The sequence below is a fragment of the Glycine soja genome, chromosome 1 (genome assembly GCF_004193775.1).
Source record: "Glycine soja cultivar W05 chromosome 1, ASM419377v2, whole genome shotgun sequence".
NCBI classification, from domain to species: Eukaryota; Viridiplantae; Streptophyta; class Magnoliopsida; order Fabales; family Fabaceae; genus Glycine; species Glycine soja.
The window spans coordinates 37,160,067-37,180,849 of record NC_041002.1 but is presented as its reverse complement, the minus strand read 5'-3'; the positions used below and the strand labels follow the sequence as shown (position 1 = coordinate 37,180,849).

Genomic DNA, 20,783 nt, shown 5'->3' with positions numbered 1-20,783 from the left:
ATTTTGCAAGTTGCTGCTATTAAGTTGACGTGCAACTTACTTTATTGAGAAAGAAAGATAGAGTGCGGGGTGTTTCAGCTATTGCTGCGTAGGCTTCTGATCCAACGGGTATCTTCAGTTTATCATGCTGACGTGTTAGCTACGGCCGTTCTGCATCTTTAGATGACTCTTCGGAGAGTCCTAGGATTGTCTTCTAGAGATTTCTTTCTTAATAGCGGGTTTTCAGACTCGAGACCTCGCAGGTCGTTGTTTTTTCCTTCTCTGGTGAGAAACTCATCCCGATTCTTCTTCTTCTTCTGTTTTTTTTTCCCTAAAAAACTTAAATCTTTTGTGGCTTCTTAGTTTGATTAACTTCTTGGTTAGATTGCGATGGTTTAACTGTTAGTATTTATTAGGGTCCATACTGTTATTGTTCTACTTACTGAGATTACAATTTTATATGTTTTGGTTTGCATGCGAGTTTGGGTTGTGCCATCGGTTAACTGAGTGTTGATAACCTCGCATGATTTCGTTGATTTGCTTCTGAGAAAGAGAAATGTCTTAAACCACTGTTTAGTTATTTCTAGAGGGGAAAAAAACTTGTGTTGAAACTTGAAAGTAAAATTTACGGATCCTGTTTCTTTTTTTTTTTTTAAAAGCATTTACTACTGATCGTTTCACTTTGATTACCATTGAAGAATGTTGTGGGGATTGATTTATCTGAATTGATCTGTTTTACACGTTATACTCTAAATATTGAAAGCCTTTGTGATTTATACATGAAAAAATGAACTTCTTATTCGTAATTGATTTGGTTTGAGGATCAGGAATGCTACTAAGAAACTGTGTTATGCAACTTCCTAAAGGAATTCAAGATAACCATAACTTACTGTGATTCCTTTGTCTCATCCTTCTCAATGTTCTCATCTTGCCATATATTATTTTTAATCGGCATGTCATGCTGAAGTTTTTCAGTGATTATTTTATGACTTGGAGTAGAACCTTGTACCTTTGTAGACTAGAAACGCCAGCTTTACATTTCTAATTGGATTGTGTTTTGTGGTGATTTTAACTCTGGAAGAAACAAAATTCACTATAATGATTTTTTTTCCATACATGGGGATTGGTGTTCTGTTGTCTGGGGTCCTTATTGTTCTCCATGTTTTGCTTAAGTAGCTGGGATTTGTTCATATGAAATTTGGTTGTTCTATTTCTGATTTGTGAATTGTGGTATTGATATTATTAAAAATCACTGTAATTATTACTCCTAACAAATTTGGAAGGTGTGAGACACTCAAGAAAAATAGCTTTCATTTTATTAGACTTTTCTGGGTTCTTTGTAAAATGAGCATATGTTGGCAAGTAACTTGCTATAGTCTTTGAAGATCAGTTTTAGGATAGGAATGTTAATTCTAGTTAGAATGTTAAATTAATTTGGGTTTGCATCCCCATTTAGCCGGTCTAGTCAGGATAGGCTAAATACATGAAATTTATTGCAATCCGATATTTGAGGGACAGAGAAGATTGCAGAGGGAAGGGACACCTTGATAAAATCTCTTTGTTACCCTCCAGAATTTTACATACATTTGTCAATTCTGTGTAGAATGTCACCCTAGTTTGGGTTTGCATGCTCATCTAGTCAGGATAGACAAATATGGCATGCCTTAAGTTTGGTTTTGGCTTTATTGATCAATATTCCATGGAGTCAAAGCATTGGTAGTTCAAAGTTCAAACCAGGTAGAAAGATAGCCTCTATTGATAGTAGTGACCTTAGAATTTGTTTGTGCATAACTGTTTTCATTCCCTATTGATATTTGATTTTCTTTAACTAATTCTTGTTTGAAAAGTAAAGTGGAACTTATGAAGAAGCTTTCCTCTGAGCACTAAGATGCACACCCTTTGTGTTTCTAGCAGAAGATGGGGTTCTGGACTCTGCTAGAAGGTTTTCTGCTCTTTGCAAATGCATTGGCAATTTTGAATGAGGACCGGTTCCTTGCTCGAAGAGGATGGACATTGGCAGAAATGACAGGACCACAAAGGAATTCTCTTAAAGGGCAAGTAATAGGGCTTATATATGCCTGTCAATTCTTGAGACTTCCCCTTATTCTCTTCAATGTTATCACCATAATTGTGAAGCTGTTCTCTGGATAGCTTAAAAAGAGTGGTATCATGCTTTATGCTTTGTTCTGTGTATGATATGTAAATTTTATGTTCGTGAACAAGTTGCAATTCTACAAATTCAATTCAGAGGCATAATGAACAGAGTACACCAGTTGTATTAGTTTTTTTATTGAATGTGTCCTCTGTCTTGATTATCATTCTTAATTCCCTTTGTATTTGTAATTTCTTTTGGTCTATTAACGTATACATATATAACTATGCTAACACAGTTTAAACACGAGTATGATATTTTCACACCTATTTTTAACACACGTGGAAGGATGCAAGAGTAGTTGTGAAAACAATTTGAATGTGCATTTCAAAAACAAGTCACCAGAATTCACCCTCCCAAACAGCGTTTTGTCATTGGAGAAAAATTTTGCTTCTATCAAATTTGTATCTTAAAGCGCAATAACGATCACCAAAATCATAACCAAGCAGACAACAAAACATGAACAAAAACCTGGCACATCAAAAACATTCATTATGTGTATTTAATTTAAACATAACAAGAAGAAGCAGCACTACAACAACTTCTTAACAACAATAAAACTTAACATCATGCAGAAGTAACAGAAAGCACTGAAATCTGTATATCATTATTCATTAAGTAACACCCTTCGAGTTCATTCGACTGGGATCATAACCTCGTTGGTCCTGAACGCAGGAATTGTCCAAGGAGGGTTGTACCTCCCCAACAAGAAATCTCCAACAACCTTAAACCCATCTTTCTCCAAACTCTCCCTCAGCTTCTCCACCCTCTCCCTCACCACCTGCTCCGACGCCACTCCTCCGAACTTCACCACCCCATACTTCCTCAAACCCTCTTCTCTGATCACAACCCTCTCATCGGTCGGCTTAGGCGCCTCCTCGGCCTTCCCATACACAGCAGGCAAAACAAACTGCATAGTCACCATCTTGTTCCTCTTCCCTTCTTCACCTTCACCGCCACCCTCCTTCGTCACAACTGGAGCGGTCATAGCAATCTTCTCACCATCACTGCCACCACCACCAACACTGTCCTTTGTTATGACCGGTGCAGTCATGGCAATCTTTTCAGGCTTGGTGTTCTGGGGCTTCCCCACAGCGCCAATGTAATTGGCCAAAATCATAAAGCCACCATCTTTGTTTCCCTTGAACTGTGAAGGGTCATATGTGACTTCAGCCACTACTGATGGTGCATACTTACGGATTTCGTACTCACTTGTGGATTTGATCACTTCATATTTTGCTGTCTCAACGGTTATTTTTCCAAAGACTAAACCCATCAAGGACAAAGAACGGAAATGGGTGTGCTGGGACTTTGGAGATAGCAACGAGTGATTTGGATGATGATGAGGTATGGATCGTATATATAGAGACTTGCATTTTATGGAGGCGTTTGTAATCTTGAATACTCGTGGAAGCTACATGTCTCTGTTTATATGCGAAGGGGTTAGCATCTTTGGAACTTTGCTCCGCAAAATTAATGGCTGTGATTCTGCCACGATGCAGTGCGATTGTGGACACCGTTTCTCCGCGAGCTCGTTGATTTGGGTTTTGCCGTCTTTTCTTGGTTAGGAATTTCTTTTGGGTTACTAGTCTTTATATAAGTGCAACACCAAAGAAAATCCATTGTCAACACCAAAAAAAAAAAAAAGTGTCTCTATATATGAGCAATGCACGATTTTTTTGTTGGCTGTAGATTATAATGTTTATTTAACTTATATATTATATTTTTGTAATTAAATAATATTTATAGAAATTCAAGAAATATTTTTTTAATATTTATATTTCTATAAATATTCAATTATTTAACTTGACTATTATTAATGGGATAAAATATATATTATATTTTTTAGTTAAAAAGTTAAATTGCTTAACTGAATTGTTTTTAATGATATATATATATATATATATATATATATATATATATATATATATATATATATATATATATATGATATTTTTTTGCCATTTACATATAATTCACTTAATTGCACATTTTACCATTTAACTTTTGTGCATTTTACCAATGTTAACATTCACTAAAAATTTACTATTTTTTGCAAAGTAACATGTTTTTTCACTAACATGATAATTAAACACATAAAAATTAAAAATTTAAGTGATAAAATTTACAAAATAATGATAATTCAGTGGTAAAATATTCAATTAAACCTAAATATTAAAGTCAAAAACAATTTCAATTGATTACATAAAATATTATTTTAATCATACAGGAAGTAAAAAATTAAAAATTACTTTTCATGCTCCTTTAAATTCATAGTGAAAATAAATTTATCATTTATTTTATTCATGATTACCACTATTTATCAAATTTATTTCATTTGAACAATCATATCACCAACATAATTCACTTATTCAATTAGAATTTTATCATAAATAAATTTCTTCAAACTATAAACATAATTTTTATCTTATTAACTTTTTACTTATCTCAATGTTTAAAAATATTGCTCCTTCCGTCCCATAATAATTGTTGTGTAAGAAGAACATATTTATTCCAAAATAATTGTCATTTCAGTTTTCAATATAACATTGACTATATTTTCCCACTTGTATTCCTTATAATATTAATTATATATGCAACAAAAACAAAAAAAAAATTAATTATGATAATGTTAATTTTGTAAAATTGTTATTCTATTTCATCTATTTATTATATTTTATTGGTGAAATAATTTAGGATGACAATTCTAATGGGTATCAAACTTTTCATGAATGCATGAATGTAAAATAACTATTTAATAAATGCATGAATTTAAATATTCATTAATGATACTATCAAAACAAATTACCTCCCCAAAAATAATAATAAATGCGTATTTAATATAATTTATTAAATAAATAAAAATAAAATAAGTAATTAATAAATACAGAAATTCAAATACTCAATTAACCCATTGATTAGGGTACCTTTATTTTGGGCAACAACTTGTCAATACTACTCCATATTCACACATGATAACAAAAATAATTCACACCACATGGAGAGTGTGAGATGGGTAAATGAAAAAAAGATTAAACCAAAAAAAAAATATGATAAATACACTAAGTGATGTGATAATAAAAGAAAAAACAATAAGGAGTAAATATTAAGTAAATATAAAGTCAGATAAGATTACTATTAATGCTAAAGTTGTGGGTTGACCTTTAATATAATTACATGTTTTTAGAACTTAAACTTGGCTTGTGGGGGGATATTTAATGTGATGTAGAAGGGGATTTTGTCTTACTATAGTATGTGACATGACTTGCATGGCACATCATGTGCTTATTAATAAAATTATTTCTTTGCTGATAAAAGAAGAAAAACTAGTGAAGTTATGTGTCAATTAATCTACACTTTTTTGTGATGTATGTATATATATTATTTATATACAACAAAATCTCATTATATACCACAGAATATAAAGACTAGTTGTATGGACTTAGTAGCTTTGGTTTTACTGTGAAAAAAAGAAAATTGGATGCCCAAACCAAAGTTAGTCTCAACAAAATATGATGTGTCATCTTTGCTTTATATTTTGTAGGCCTCTTAGAAGCAATTTTTCATGCACCTCACCCAGTAATTAGACATGGTCAAATTTTCTCTTTCATTAAATATGAACCTTTTTCCTTGACATAGTCTCATTGATGGCATTGTATGTAAGCAAATAGCCTTTAGGGGCACGTGAAGTGAATTTTAATGTGAATATCAATGTTCTTTATCCATCCAATCTAGATATTAAAAAGGTTAGTTGTTGAAAGCAAATAGCCATTAAAGTCACTTCATTTAACTAAGTAAATTATCATTTATGGTTCCTATCTACTATCACTATGTTGTTATTCTTATTCTAATGTGATAAATTTGTAGTAGCATATCTTCCTTGATCAATACTATGAAGTGATTAAACATTTAAAGACTTGAGTTTGCTGCAATACCTATGTTGGTCTTCCAAACATCATAGGTTCACCAACATATTGCATGGAGATCCACATCTTCTCCACTATCACAATGGTCAAAACATCATGACTCTATCTCCACAAATATAATCACAATACAAGTGGAACTTCTGTAGAACCTCTTCAAAGTTCACCTCCTCAGTTAACCATCACATAGAGATCACCTCTCTCAAACAATGTGTCATCCACAATACAATTATGCCTCATTCCTACCATTCTTGCATGACTAAGCAAAAAAGGATTCCTGCTTCCCTTTTTTTGTTTCTCACAATGAAACAAAATCATAGTCAAAATTCTCAACACAAAGAAACATGTGCATCATGCACTTCAATCCTTCATGAACCAAATTCATGCTCCTTTCAATTTATCAAATCTTATCAAGATCCTTGCTCACTCTGAAGTCTCATGCTTGTTTTAGTTATTAGCTCTCAGTCTCTAATCAAGGGTCATAATATTTTATTCAAAGTCCAAGTGTTCAACATCACCCATACATATTAGGTACTTATCAATTATCATTCCATGTTATTATAAAGTTCACACTCTTTTCAATACTTAATTCACTACTTTCTATAATGAATAATACTACCTTTATTCCTTATTACTTATTATAAGAAACAAGTAATAGTGTATTATGCACTATAACTTGTTTCTTATAAAAAGGAACATAGGTGGTATTAATTATTAGAAATTATTCTAATTCTATAAACGTACTCAATTAGAGTCCATTTATTCCCTCACAAGAATTCAAGATTCTTGTTCCCCAAAACAAAAAATCATCACACAAATTACATGCACAAACAATTTCTACCACTTATTGTTCGAGGATCCCATTCCTCCCTCTCTCGAATTCAACGGTGATAAATAGAACATTTATGTATAACAATAATTGAATCTCAAGCATAACCATTCAATAATCACAATAGGGTTTTGAGGTCCTCTTTTTAAGGTAGAAAACTCAATCTCAAGCTCAAATATTCAAATTACCACTTACAAAGTAATTATATTAATTAAATTTTATTTTTACACATAAGCTGAATTTTTACCTAAATAATTATTTAATGTATCAAATCAAACTCCAAATTCAGAAAAGTTATATGGATACTCCTTACCATGGATATTTCATTAAGTAAACATTTATTCTAACTTAAAAACAATATTTTAGAATTTTTAAAAATATTCAATCTACTCTATTTTTCTATATAAAAATTTATAGAAAACATTTCAACATGTCATACCACATATATTTTTCCCAACACCAAAGATTGCAAAAAATGACATTTTTATATTTAAATATTACAGTTGTCTAAAGACATAATTTTCACAAGAAAATTTCAAATAAATGTCAAATCAATTTTAAATTTTTTGGAAAAATTACAAAACACTCCAACAGTATGGTCATCCAATGACAGATAAAAGGTTCTTAAAACAGTTTTCAAATAAACACTTGGTGTAAAATGGTAATAGAAAGTGCAATAAGAATGCTTAATAAACTTGTATGGAGAGAAGTAAAAACATTTGGTTTATACCGATTCGCTCAACTTGAGCTATGCCCAGTTCTCTTTTACTCACTAGTAAAGGGTTTCATTAATCAAAACTTGATTACAAAACAAGTATTCTAACATGTCACTATTGGCTTTACAAGTATTCTTAACGCCACTTTTGGTATCTTCTTAGACTACCCTTAAAATCTAAGAACCCATGTATTGTTTAACACTAAGCTACTCCTGGCTTTCACAAACAAATGTTTGAATGAATACAAGTATTCTTAACACTAAAAGAGTGAATATATAGTTAAACACAAATACAGAACAACTTTGCTTCACAAAGGATAAACAAATGAAAACAATGTATATCGTCTAGTGATTTTAGCAGATTTTTGCTTCACGTATTCTCTTATGCTCTTGTTCTATCTTTTTCTCTTTTTTTTTCGTGAGTTGCTTTGTTGAGGGAGACATCCTTTTATAGACTTTAGTAAAGTATTTGTTCTGAGATCAGCATCAATGTGACATCCTCTACCTCGATATACATATTTATATAATAAAAACATGGAAATGCAAAATTACATAAAAGAGATTTTATTTTCTAAACATAAAAGAGTTCGCGTGGGTAAAAGGTTCCAATCCATGTTAATCATCAAATTAAAAACTTATCAAATAAGGGTATGAAAACATCTCCGACCCAAAACAATATCGTCCAATTTTGTTTTACAAAAGGAAAACAAGTTAAACAACGGAACAAAATAAAGTAACATGTTTAGAACATTATACAAATAATATAGAAACACATACTCCAATGCCATATCCTATCAGAGCGTTGTGTCCTAATATCCTCTAGCATGAGGTTCTTTAAAGTCATTCACTTAATCATCTGCTCCTACGAACACAATGTTTGAGATCATCACAGGATCCAAACACAAACATCACACAAGGAGTGCATTATCACATTCCTAAACAAATAGAGATAAAAATGAAGCACACACACATATATAATATAATATAAGTATAGCAAGCTCAACTTAGCATAATTCACATAATTTTATCACTCATTGCGTAACATCGCTTGTTTCAATGATTTAATCACGAAATCACATTCCACACTTTCACATTAATCACATGTTTAGAACAACACATCTCAAGTACAACACAACATCTCACACTCGCACAATTCATTACCCACCATCACGTAACAAGTCACAATGATCATTACACAAGAATTATGCAATAGATACATTAAGACTCAATCCTATATGCAATGTGGTACCATGTCAGTAAAAAACCTCGTCGGGCGCCTAAGAGTACATGACAAGATAGACCACACACTGGTAAGTCAAGTCACTTTCACTAGGTAACATCATAGGGAGACCATTTAGGGCCACACTATTTTCAGAGAATGCTCCTACCATGTGGGATCAGCACATGCTTAAAGGAGCACTCAAATCGGGTGTATTTACCCCCAAGGCCTAGACTCTGAAGAGTCCGACAGGACCTCTCCCTCCTGATTTAGGTCCAACCCAAAAAATATTTTAACACAAACTCTATCTATGAACTATACAAAACACACAACTCCTCAATTATTCTCAAAATAATTTTAACTTGTCGCTCCTTAAAGTGATTCAACTCGTTGGATTCTCCCAGTGGATCCCATCACAATACTCATCACATATTAACTCATTTCCTTTAAAGGGTCTTACAATCATGTGATTCTACGGTTCATAGCTCACAACTCAATACCCATAGCATCTCAACACACATGTGATCTCACAATTTAACATATACTCAACTTGTCACTTACACACAGTTCATCGCACTTTCATAATCCCAAGACATCATGTTATCATGCCTCATGCATCATATACATATCACACAGTAATAATATTAATATGTATGTTCATATGACTAATCATCTCATTAAAACAGGCATTTAAAATCATATATGTGCCACTAGAGTTTGAACTATGCAATACACACAACTACTCAATTGTTTTCAATATCATTTCAACTCGCCGGGTTCCCATAGTGGATCCTATCATAATACTCGTTGTGCATTAACTCGTCCCCCTTAAAGGATCTTACAGATGCGTGATTGTACAATTTATAGCTCACAACTCAATGCCATCACTTTACACTTCACAATAACATGTATAATCAAACCTTCTCACTAACACATTATCACTTCCCATACATCATACAATAGTAATATTCAAACATTTAAGGCATATGATCATTCACTTATTCATTCATTTAATAGCAACCACATGTACATGTATAATAAACAAGTATATCCTTACATTTCCTCTTAAGTTACTACGACCTTTATAGAGAAAAATTACAAGTACAGGGGATATACCAATCCTATTAAGTTCATACTTATCTTTTTTGAAATCTAAGACATTTATCTACAACTCTTATGTTTATCACAACAATCGTTTTGACCATTAACTATGTCTAAACCAAAGGTAAACATTGGATCATTGCTTAATCCTGACAGCTCGACCTTTGCTCAGTACTTTGACTCTCTAGGGGGCTATACGAATCCGAATTGGGTGAAACCAACGAAATTTGTTAGCTAACATCCAGGACTACAACTTTTGTGAAGACCAAAAAACCTAATTCAATCATTTTCTTAGCCATTTTTAGGCTAAAAGTTAACTCACGTTGTCAGGAAAATAGCACAGGCTTAAAACAACTGATTTTCACTAAGCACGGGCATGCTCTCATCAAGCACGGTCATACTTCACGAAAAACCTCCATTTCGTGAAGCAAAAGAGACATAATTCAAACCTCAAAAAACACCCAAATTCAAAATGAATAACACAGAACATGTGATGACATCATGGGGAACAAAACCCCTTAATCAATTTCAACAAAATATGCAAGAATAAAAAATTCCCAAATTTCTAGGTTTCTAACATTAAAAGCCAAACAGTCAATTAAACCATCCAATTTGCATCAGGGCATCAATTGACTTATCAAACATGATCAATTTGTAGTTATCATTGTACAAACAAAATTAAAACACCCCAAAATTAACCCCAATTTGATCCTCTAAGGATCCATACACATATTCACTCTAACCCCAATTGCGATAAACTCATCCCTTACCTCTAGGCGGGCTCACGTGTGTAGTCCGGTAGTGATAGCGGCGTCTCTAGCGATTCCCTAAGTAGGGGTAGGTAAATGGGCTTAGGTCCATGGACTGACCTGCGAGGCCTGCGATCCGTGCGATTAACGGATCAATTTTTTTAAACAGACCATGGTTATGTTGTATTTTTAGGCCCGCCTCGCTCAACCCATGGGCTGTGCGGGTTTGGTCCGCGGGGTTCATGGGTTACTCGTAAGCCCGCTTAATCCATTTAAGAATCTCACATCCCATCTACAGCAACAATCTTGTTTTATTTGTGTGACCCACATTAGGTTTGATTTTCTCTCTTTCACTTTAAGGACCACTGGACCAATACCGCAACTTTTATTTCTTCTTCTCTTCACGGACTCATGGTTCCAGGCTAACAACACTTCTTCTCATCCTTTTCTCCTCACGGTTGAAGCAAAACATTTCTTCTCCACATGCACTCACGTGACGCGCGCAATCATACGACTCTTTCCCTTTCAAGGAAAACATAACACGACTCATGCTCACGTGGTCACGTGACACACCACAACGGCACAACCTCGACCCACCACCGCGCCACCATGCAAAGTACATCTTTTCTCTCTCTAGAATTTGTTTTTATCCTATTTTTGTTGGGGCTTTTTTTTTTCCGAAATTGGGGCTGATTCATTGTTGTTGTACTCTTAAAATAAAAGAAAAATGTGAAAAATCTATAACTGTTGATCTGTTGCTCACACCTCTTTTTTTTTATTTCAACCCTCGACTTCATGGCTTCATTCCCTTTGTTGGCACTGTTTCCCTTTCAAGGTTCGTTGCTTTCATACTCACCTTTTTTCCTTTTTTCTCTTCCTTTCTCTGTTGTTTGTGATGTTATCCTATCCTATTCACTTTCCTGCTTTTAATATTTGTGATTCATGGCAAAATATGTTCTTTTAATAAATCACAGTATGATCAATTTTCTTCAAAATTGAGAATAATAACATTCAATTTTATTCCAGCATTGAGCATGTATAGTTGTTCATAGTCTATGTAAAATATCACTAGTAGAGATACAAAATACAAACGCATGCCCCTACTACTACACTTCCTTTCTTTCAAGTACTTTCTTCTTCAATTCTATGACTCCTTTCTCAATTCTGTTGCAGAGATACTTTTGTTTTCACAAACTTACTACACCCATCACACTTCACTTGTCAATTATTTATTTCCTTTCTATTTCTACAATATTACATAGAGATCAACTGAATTATACTTAGTTGATTCTTTAATATGTTCTCTTAGAATTTAGGGTGGAAAAACAATTTGTATTTTGTATCTCTATTACTAGTGATATTTTCATTTATATAATTGGAAATTTTACATAGTATTGTGGAAACAATTTGTATTTTGTATCTCTATTACTAGTGATTCTTTAATTATTATTATATGATAAAATCATGGGATAAGGGAATGAACCACAAAACTCTTGATCTACAAGTTATAAACATGATGAATTGAGTTTTTGTGTGATTTATTTGAATTTAGAATTGAGTTCATTTAATTTTATTATTTCAGATTTTAAATATGGATTCTTTTGAAGTTAATGTTGATGAGAATGACAATAAGAGTATTGATGTGGATGTGCATGAAAATGTTATTCATGAAGATGAACCTATTGAGTCTAAAATGTCAAAAAAGAGGGCTAGAAATTATTCATCACATGTGTGGAATTTTTTTTGAGAAACCTGTTATACATAATGATGGAAAAGTGAGGAGTAAATGCAAATATTGTTTGAAAAATTGTGTGGGTAGTGACAATAAGAATGAGACTTCAACCTTACAACATCATATGGGGAAATGTGATGTATATTTGAAGACGCGTTCTAATAGTGATGTTGGAAATATTATTCTCGATCATGCTGGGAGATTAAGAAATAAAAAAATAAATCAAAGTGCGGTACGCGAGATGATATCTATGATGATTATTGAGCATGATCTTCCATTCTCTATTGTTGAACATAGAAGGTTTAAAGAATTATTACAATATTTGAATCCTGATGTGAAGGTACCCTCTAGGCGTGTTGCTACCATGAATGCGAACAATCTGTATGATTCTGAAAAGAAAAAAATGAAATGCATGTTGTCTAAAGTCCCTAGTAGAATAAGCTTGACATCTGATGTGTGGACATCTTGTATTTTCAAGGGTTATATTTCATTAACTACACATTATGTTGATGCAAATTGGAAGTTGAATAGTATAATGCTTAATTTTTCTCATTTTCCTCCTCCACACTCAGGGCATGAGATGGCTAAAGTGATATATGGTTTTTTGGAAGAATGGGGGATTGAGCAGAAATTTTTTTCATTAACTCTATATAATGCTTCTTCCAATGATAAAATGCAAGACTATTTGAAGGAAAGACTTCTTTTGCATACTAATGGTTTAGTAAGTGGTGGTGAATTTTCTCATATCCGATGTTGTGCTCACATTTTAATCCTTATTGTTCAAGAAGGGTTGAAAGTAGTCGGTCCTGCTATAAACAAAATTAGAGAAATCATTAAGTATGTTAAGGGATCAGAGGGTAGAATGAAAGATTTTAAAGCTTGTGTTGCAAAAGTTGGTGGTATTCATACAAATATGGGTTTGCGCTTAGATGTCATTACTAGGTGGAATTCTACTTTTCTGATGCTTGAGAGTGCCCTTGTATATCGACGTGCTTTTTGTAGTCTTGCATTTGATGATAGGAACTATTCAAGTTGTCATACTAATGAAGAATGGGAGAGAGGACAAAAAATGTATGATTTTTTGCGTCCTTTTTTTCAAATCACAAAGTTGATATTTGGTTCCTCTTACCCAACATCTAATTTGTATTTCATGCAAGTGTGGAAAAATGAATGTTTATTGCTTCAAAATTTGAGTAATCAAGATTAGTTGATTAGAACAATGACAATTGATATGAAAACAAAGTTTGTTAAATATTGGAGTGATTATAGCAATGTGTTTTCCTTTGGGTGCATTCTAGATCCACGCTTTAAAATCAAACTTTTGAAGTATTGTTATTCAAAACTTGGTCTTGATCCAATATCTTGTCAAGCAAAGTTAAAAGTTGTGGAGCACAAGTTGTATACTTTATATAATGAGTATGTTCAAATGTATTCCAAAGAAACAAAAAGTAATGTTGGTTTAAGTCAAGGTTCATCACAAGAGACTATGGCTACTACTAGTACTATTAGTATTGCTCAAGTTGATGTTATGGATGTAAGTCAAGGTTTCTCTTAATTTTTTTTAACTACCAATCATTTATTCTTATTTACTTTGACTAACTATTTTTTATTTTTGTGGAATTAATGTAGGAGTTTATACAATTTGAAGATGAAGATATGTCGCAAGTGGGTAAATCTCAACTAGATACATATTTGGAAAAGGCAAATCTTTCAAATAAATATCATCCCAATCTTGATGTTTTGCAATATTGGAAGGACAATCAAGCTCGGTTTCCAGATCTTTCATTATTGGCTTGTGATATTTTAAGCATCCAAATTACAATGGTGGCTTCCGAATCAACATTTAGTATTGGCTCATGGGTGCTTAACAAATATCGAACTAGGCTTCTTGCTGACAACGTGCAAGCCTTGATATGTACTAAAAATTGGTTACTAGGATTTGATATGCAAGGTAAATAATGTGTAATAATTATTGTCTTTTAATCACTTAAATTGAGTTTATTCTAATATTTATTATTATTTTGAAATTTAGGAAAAGAAGATGAAGATGTGGAGATGGAGAAGGCTCAAGCTACTTCAAATATGGAATCATTTGTTGTTGGAGATGTTTAAGTTTCATATTTTAGATTTATTGCTTGGATTTTATTTTATTAATACATTATTTATTTTATTGATGTAATTGACTAATTGTTGAGATTTTATTTACATTTGTGTTGAACTTAATTTGATTGTGTTGCATTTTTGTTAAAATTGAAATTCTTTTAAAACTAGGCCCACGGACGGGCCTATTTGACCCGTGGGGTCTGCGGGGCGGGGGTGGACCAATTTATTTGGTCCGTGTAAGAATGCGGGGTGGGCTGGCCCGGTCCGTTGCCAATGCGGGCTTGTATGGGCGGGCTTAATGCACGGCGGGCCGACCCATTTACCCACCCCTATCCCTAAGATTCCTCAAGTTTTTTCTCTGGTTGGTCTGCTAGGATTTTCAAGCGTTAGAGAGAAGAAGAAAGGATTGGAGCCTCAGGACCTTCATTTATTTCTCTACAGGTATTATTTCACAAATCTCTACGGTGAAAATGTGTGAAAATGATTTTTGAAGGTGGTGTCCAAGAAAACGTTAAATGAGCTTGGAGCCATCGCCTCTACACCATATCTCAAGATGAAATTCCCAACGTTGACAGTAGAAATTGTAACTATCAAGGCAAACCAGAAGCAAACTCAACAGTGCTACGCTGAAAGCTTAAAGGTGGCACCCTTTCTTCCTGTTCGAGAGTCCAGCAAGCCTTATCCCACATCTACTGGTAGCAATCAAGTCATAAGCGTGGGCGAAGAATCTCCAATAAGGACCTTAGTCGCCTACAAAGCAACTAGGAGATATCAAGATGGCATCTTTGATGTAGATCCACATGACAACACCATCGACAAAGGCCCAAAACCAATCGGAGAACTTGTCAAGTTACAACTCAGACCCAAACTTGGGCAGTGCATGCAGCTTAGTAGGGACCTCAATAGCCATGAGTATAGACGCATAACTAATGTCCTACAAAGGAACTCAAATTTGTTAGGAATCCATCCTAGCGTCATATGTCATAAATTGGCCATTTGTCCCCAAGTCAAACCAGTGTCACAGAAGAATAAGAAGATGGGAGAAGAGCAGCGCAAGGCAGTTAGAGAGGAGGTGGATAAGCTACTCAAGGCCTAGTTTATCAAAGAAGTCAGGCACTCTACCTATCTAGCCAATGTCATCATGGTCAAAAAAGCTAATGGAAAATGGCGTATGTGCATTGACTACATCGACGTCAACAAAGCATGCCCCAAGGATGCATATCCTATGTCCAGATCGGCAGGCTAGTCGAAAATGCTTTCGGGTTCCAAGTACTGAGTTTATTGGATGCCTATTCAAGATACAATCAAATCAGAATGCACGCCCCAAACGAAGAGAAAACAACATTCATAACTGAAGAAACTAATTTTTGCTGCAGGGTCATGCCCTTTGGCCTGAAAAATGCAGATGCCACATACCAAAGACTAATGAACCGGATCTTCAAACAACAGATAGGTCAAAATGTCGAGGTTTATGTGGATGATATGGTCATTAAATCTCACAATGTAGCCCAACATGTAGCAGATCTAGAAGAGGTGTTTGGAGAAATTCGCAAGTATGACATGCGCCTCAATTCAGAAAAAGGCACTTTTGGGGTTGGCGATGGAAAGTTCTTGGGTTTCATGATTACACATCGAGGAATAGAAGCCAACCCTGAAAAATGCACGACCATACTAGAGATGCACAACCGAACCAATGTCAAAGAAGTCCAAAAGCTAAATGGCAGACTAGCGTCTTTGTCCAGGTTCCTCCCAAAAATGACAGAGAAGGCGAGGTAATTCTACAAGCTACTCAGGAAGACTGAGCCATTCTTGTGAGCAAGCTTTCTTAGCCTTCAAGAAGAAAATTGCATCACTGCTAGTCCTAAGTCAACCCAAGTCAGGGGTACCTCTCCTTCTATACATCTTAGTCACGTAAGAGGCCATCGGTTATGCCCTTGTCTAGGAAGAGGGAAGACACCAAATTCCTGTCTACTTTGCTAGCAAAATCCTTCATAACACGGAGAAGCAGTACCAGATGATATAAAAGGTAGCACTGACACTCATAACCTTGGTCCGATGCCTCAGGCCGTATTTCCAGAGCCACTAGGTCATTGTTAAAAGAGATCATCCTATCAAGCGGGTGTTGAAAAAGCCTTAACCTTCTAAAAGAATGGTAGCATGGTCCATAGAACTATCAGAATTTGACATCCAATATGAAACATAAGGTCCTATGATGACCAAGTTCATAGCAAACTTCATAGCGGAGTTTGTTGCCAATGCCTAAGCCACCTTTGACTGGTGGAATTTGTATGTGGATGGTGTGCCTAACATCAAAGGAAGCGAGGTAGGTATCATCCTTGAAGGGCCTATCAATGTTACTTTAGAGCAAGCTCTCAAGCTCAATTTCAAAGCATAAAAAAATCAGGCCGAATATGAGGCACTTATAGCAGGCTTAAAGCTAGCAAAATAAGTTGGAGCCAAGAAGTTAAGGTGCTACACTGACTCATAGCTTGTCCAAGGGCAAGTTACAAACAAATATCAAGCCAATGAGGCAGTACTGCTTAAGTACTATCATGTTGCAAAAACCCTCAATAATGACTTTGATTGCTTTGAGCATCTCAAGACCATCATCTAGGAGACACTCCAAGCTCCAACTATGGACACCAAGGAGGTCATGGCAGAAGAAGAGGAGGAACCATATTGGATGACCCCCTTTAAGAATTTCTTAATTCGGGGGGTGTTGCTACAACCTCCATAGCTTGAGCTCCTTTTGGCCTTTCGCCATGTGGGGGATAGACATACTGGGACCATTGCTGAAAAGCCCAGGAGCTATCAAGTTCTTATTAGTCGTCATCGACTATTTCACTAAGTGGATTGAGGCTAGGCCATTACGAGAAATTTCAGCCACCGAGGTAGAAAAGTTCACCTGGAAACACCTAATATACAGATATGGTCTCCCTTATTGATGCAATCCTACCCCCTAAGGGTATTGGATAGAAGACTCCAAGAGGCTTGGGCTAGAGCTACTAAAGAAGGCCCTAGGGTTCTCATGAACCTTAGGGTAGATTTTTGAGACCATGGGTCAAGGTTGGATCCACTCTTCTTTGTAAATATTAGAATAGGTTTTCCATTCTTTTGGGCCTTGTATTTTGGCCATTCTAGTAGTATAGGGTTTTAGCCTTGTATTTCAGGGCATTTTGAGTAGTCTTTGTAGTAGGGACTTTTTTTTTGTATTTTCATGTATTTTTGGAATGGGGGTGAGCTTAACTATTATATGGGGTGTGTAGCTAAGCTCTAGCTTCTCATCTCAAGGAGGTGAGCTTAGCTATTAGAGACGTGTGCATAGCTAAGCTCTAGCTTCTTTAGGAATCTTCTCAAGGAATCTTCTCAAGGAATCTTCTCAAGGAATCTTCTCAAGGAGGTGAGCTTAGTTATTAGAGAGGTGTATGTAGCTAAGCTCTAGCTTCTCAAGGAATTTTTTCTCAAAGAAGCTTCTCAAGGAAGCTACCTAGTCTATAAATAGAAGCATGTGTAACACTTGTGGTAACTTTGATGAATGAGAGTCTTGTGAGACACAACTCAAAGTTCAACTTCTCTCCCTTTTTCTTCCTTCAATTTCGTGCTCCCCCCCCCCCCCCCCTCTCTCTTTCTCTCCCTCTTTCTTTTCCTCCATTGAAGCATCCTCTCCAAGCTTCTTATCCAAGGCTCATCTTGGTGGTGAAGCTCCTTCTTCCATGGCTTATTCCCTAGTGGATGGCACCTCCTCTCACCTCTTCTCCTTTGTCTTTCGCTGCATCTCCATGGTGAAAAATCACCATTAAAGGACCTCATTGAAGCTCAAAGATCCAGCCTCCATAGAAGCCCCACAAGCAAGCTTCCATCAAGTGGTAATCAGAGCACAAGAGCTTCAAGTAGGTGCTCCTTAAACCTCCATTAATTTTTTGCTTTACCTTCTCTTCCATTGTTTTTTCTTCATTTTTTCTCCATGTATCTCCTCAAATGTCTTGTGCTAAATGTTGTTAACATGATTCTTTAGAGTTTTCACCGATTAAACTTGCTATAGAAGCTAGATTTTATTTTCTATGGTTCAAATTTCTTGTTCTTGTTCTTGAACCATGAATTTTGTTGAGTTTAGGTTCCTTTGAGTTTTGTCTTGTTATTTTTTGTGGCTGAAACCTATACCATAAAATTCTTACAAAAATATTAAAGTAGAAGAAAACCTCAAAAATCTAGAGTGACTTGTTCACTCATGATTTCTTATGTTGTGCTGAATTTCATTTTCTTGTTTCTTTGTCTAACTCATTTTCTCATGAGTGTATGAAATTCTTTTAGCCTATTATTTGATTTGAGTCAAATATTTCATGTTAATTAGTTCTTAACATGTTCATGCAAAATTATTAGAGAGTCTTTGATTGTGAACCTTTTCTTGAACTTTTAGGTTTCCTTATGATTGTGTCTATTGTGAATTTGAGTTTTGGTGATTGAATTGCTGGCTGAAATGTTGATCCTAAGTGAATATTGAACTCCTAAAATTGTGGTAAACAATCCTAGTGAGTTCAACATACATAGGAAGGTTGAAAGTAAGCCCAAGGCAATCAATATACCATGCTTAAAAAACAAAATCGCTGGTGCTGGCAGCTTGGACATACAAACTTGTAAAAATTACTGAGAATTGGTTACTTCTAATTTTGAGCTGAAATTTTTACTGAATTTTCTAGACATCTGGAAAAAAGTTAGAAAAAGAGAAAAAAGTGATTTGGATAAAAGGAAAAAATACGAAAAATCACACAAGTTGGCAGGAAAATCAGTATCCATGAAAAAAAATGAAAGGGAAGTGTGCTTGTTGTTTTGGCTCAAAATTTATTCTATAATTGGTGCCAATGTTATACCAATCTTAGTTCCAAAATTTCAATTTAAAATTAGTGTGAAGACAAGTGCCAAAGCTAGAGGTTTTTTGAGTTTTTTTTTTCAGTTTTTTTACTCTACTCTAGAGCCATTCTAAGTTTCTCTTTGAGTCCTAGCTTTCAGTTTTTTCAGTTTTTTTACTCTACTCTAGTCCTTTTCATTGCTTTAATTGTTGAATAATCCTTGAAAAATTGTCTTGTTAAAACTCCATTGGTTTAGCTTTCATTTCATTTTTTTTTGTCTTTGGTTATTGCTTGTCTCTTTTTTTTCCTTGTTTGTGAGTTGCCATATAGGGAATTGGAAAGAAGGATTGGTGCCATCCCTTGAAGAATTTGAGTCAAGAAGCAAAGGTCCAACCACCTTAAGAGCTATTGGAATAAGAAGCACTCCAAATTGAGTGAATCACCAAAGAGAGAACAACCACCAAAATTGAAGACCGTTTTGTAATTTTGTAATTTGCAATTTACTTACCTTCATTGCTTTCAAGTTTTGTAACAAAAAGGCCTTTCATTTGAAGTGTGTTGGGAGCCTCCAATAGGTTACCAAACTTCCATTTGTGGGTAATAATTTTATGCAATTTTTCCTGAGGATAGTGAGTGTTTTGTTGGGAACCTTGAATGTGGTCATCCAAACACTCTTAGGATTCGCCTAGCTTACATTTCTTGCTTACTTTCATAGCTTATTTCCTTTACCTTCCATTGTCAAACCGCCTAGATAACTTTCCTTTTACCAATTAGTTTTTTTTACCTTATCTTTCACACCTCTTTTAGTGTTTATCTTGGCTAGTTTCAACCATAGTTTCTTTTACCTTTTGTTTTCAAACCTCCAACAAGAAAGAACCACAACTTAGGAACTAACATGAGTCATCATTCATCTAGTGTTAATGGCGAGGGTACTAGTCATAAAGACCCTTTATCTAGAATCTTAGATGAGTTGAGTTCCCTCAAGTTATGGCAAGAAAAACAAGAGAAAAAAGAAAAAGGAAAAAAAAGAGTGGAAGAAATAAGTCAAGATGAAAGAAAGAAAATAAGAGAGGAAGAAAGAAGAAAAATAATGAAAGAAATGAAAAGAGAAAAACATGTCTCCTATAGTAGTCATAACTCTTGCAAGAGCCTAAGTGAAGAACTTCGTGACTATTATGAAGGAAGGCATAGGGCACATCTTAGACCTCACTCCCATAGGAGAGAAAAGGAAAGAAAGCCTAAAGAGTCTAACATTAACCTCCCATACTTCCATGGGAAGGACAATGTAGAGGCTAACTTAGATTGGGAAATAAGGGTAGAGCAACAACTTAAAAAGAAGTCTACTTCAAAATCTTATGGCTCTCACTCTTATCCAAAGAAAGACCAAGGCCAAGGCATCCTAGGGGTGACACCTTCTAAGACCAAAGATGATAA

The 20,783-nt window shown here is 34.7% G+C and overlaps 2 protein-coding genes across 5 annotated transcripts; one reads left to right on the top strand and one right to left on the bottom strand.

Moving 5' to 3' along the window:
- Positions 1-133: 133 nt before the first annotated feature.
- Positions 134-2,304, top strand: LOC114415384 (immediate early response 3-interacting protein 1-like). Of its 4 annotated transcripts, none has more exons than XM_028380044.1 (2): positions 134-264; positions 1,891-2,304. In XM_028380044.1, the coding sequence occupies exons 1-2, from the start codon at positions 163-165 to the stop codon at positions 2,128-2,130; spliced, it is 342 nt and encodes a 113-aa protein (XP_028235845.1). In that variant the 5' UTR covers positions 134-162; the 3' UTR covers positions 2,131-2,304. The 4 variants fall into 4 exon arrangements, with proteins under 4 accessions (XP_028235845.1, XP_028235852.1, XP_028235861.1 ...); XM_028380051.1 differs by having other exon boundaries at positions 148-264; positions 1,894-2,304; XM_028380060.1 differs by having other exon boundaries at positions 194-264; positions 1,827-2,304.
- A 287-nt stretch (positions 2,305-2,591) lies between these two features.
- On the bottom strand, positions 2,592-3,550 carry LOC114415376 (heme-binding protein 1-like). The gene has a single exon (XM_028380031.1). It carries the CDS (start codon positions 3,405-3,407, stop codon positions 2,766-2,768), a length of 642 nt encoding a protein of 213 aa, XP_028235832.1. The 5' UTR covers positions 3,408-3,550; the 3' UTR covers positions 2,592-2,765.
- Between the last annotated feature and the right edge of the window lie 17,233 nt (positions 3,551-20,783).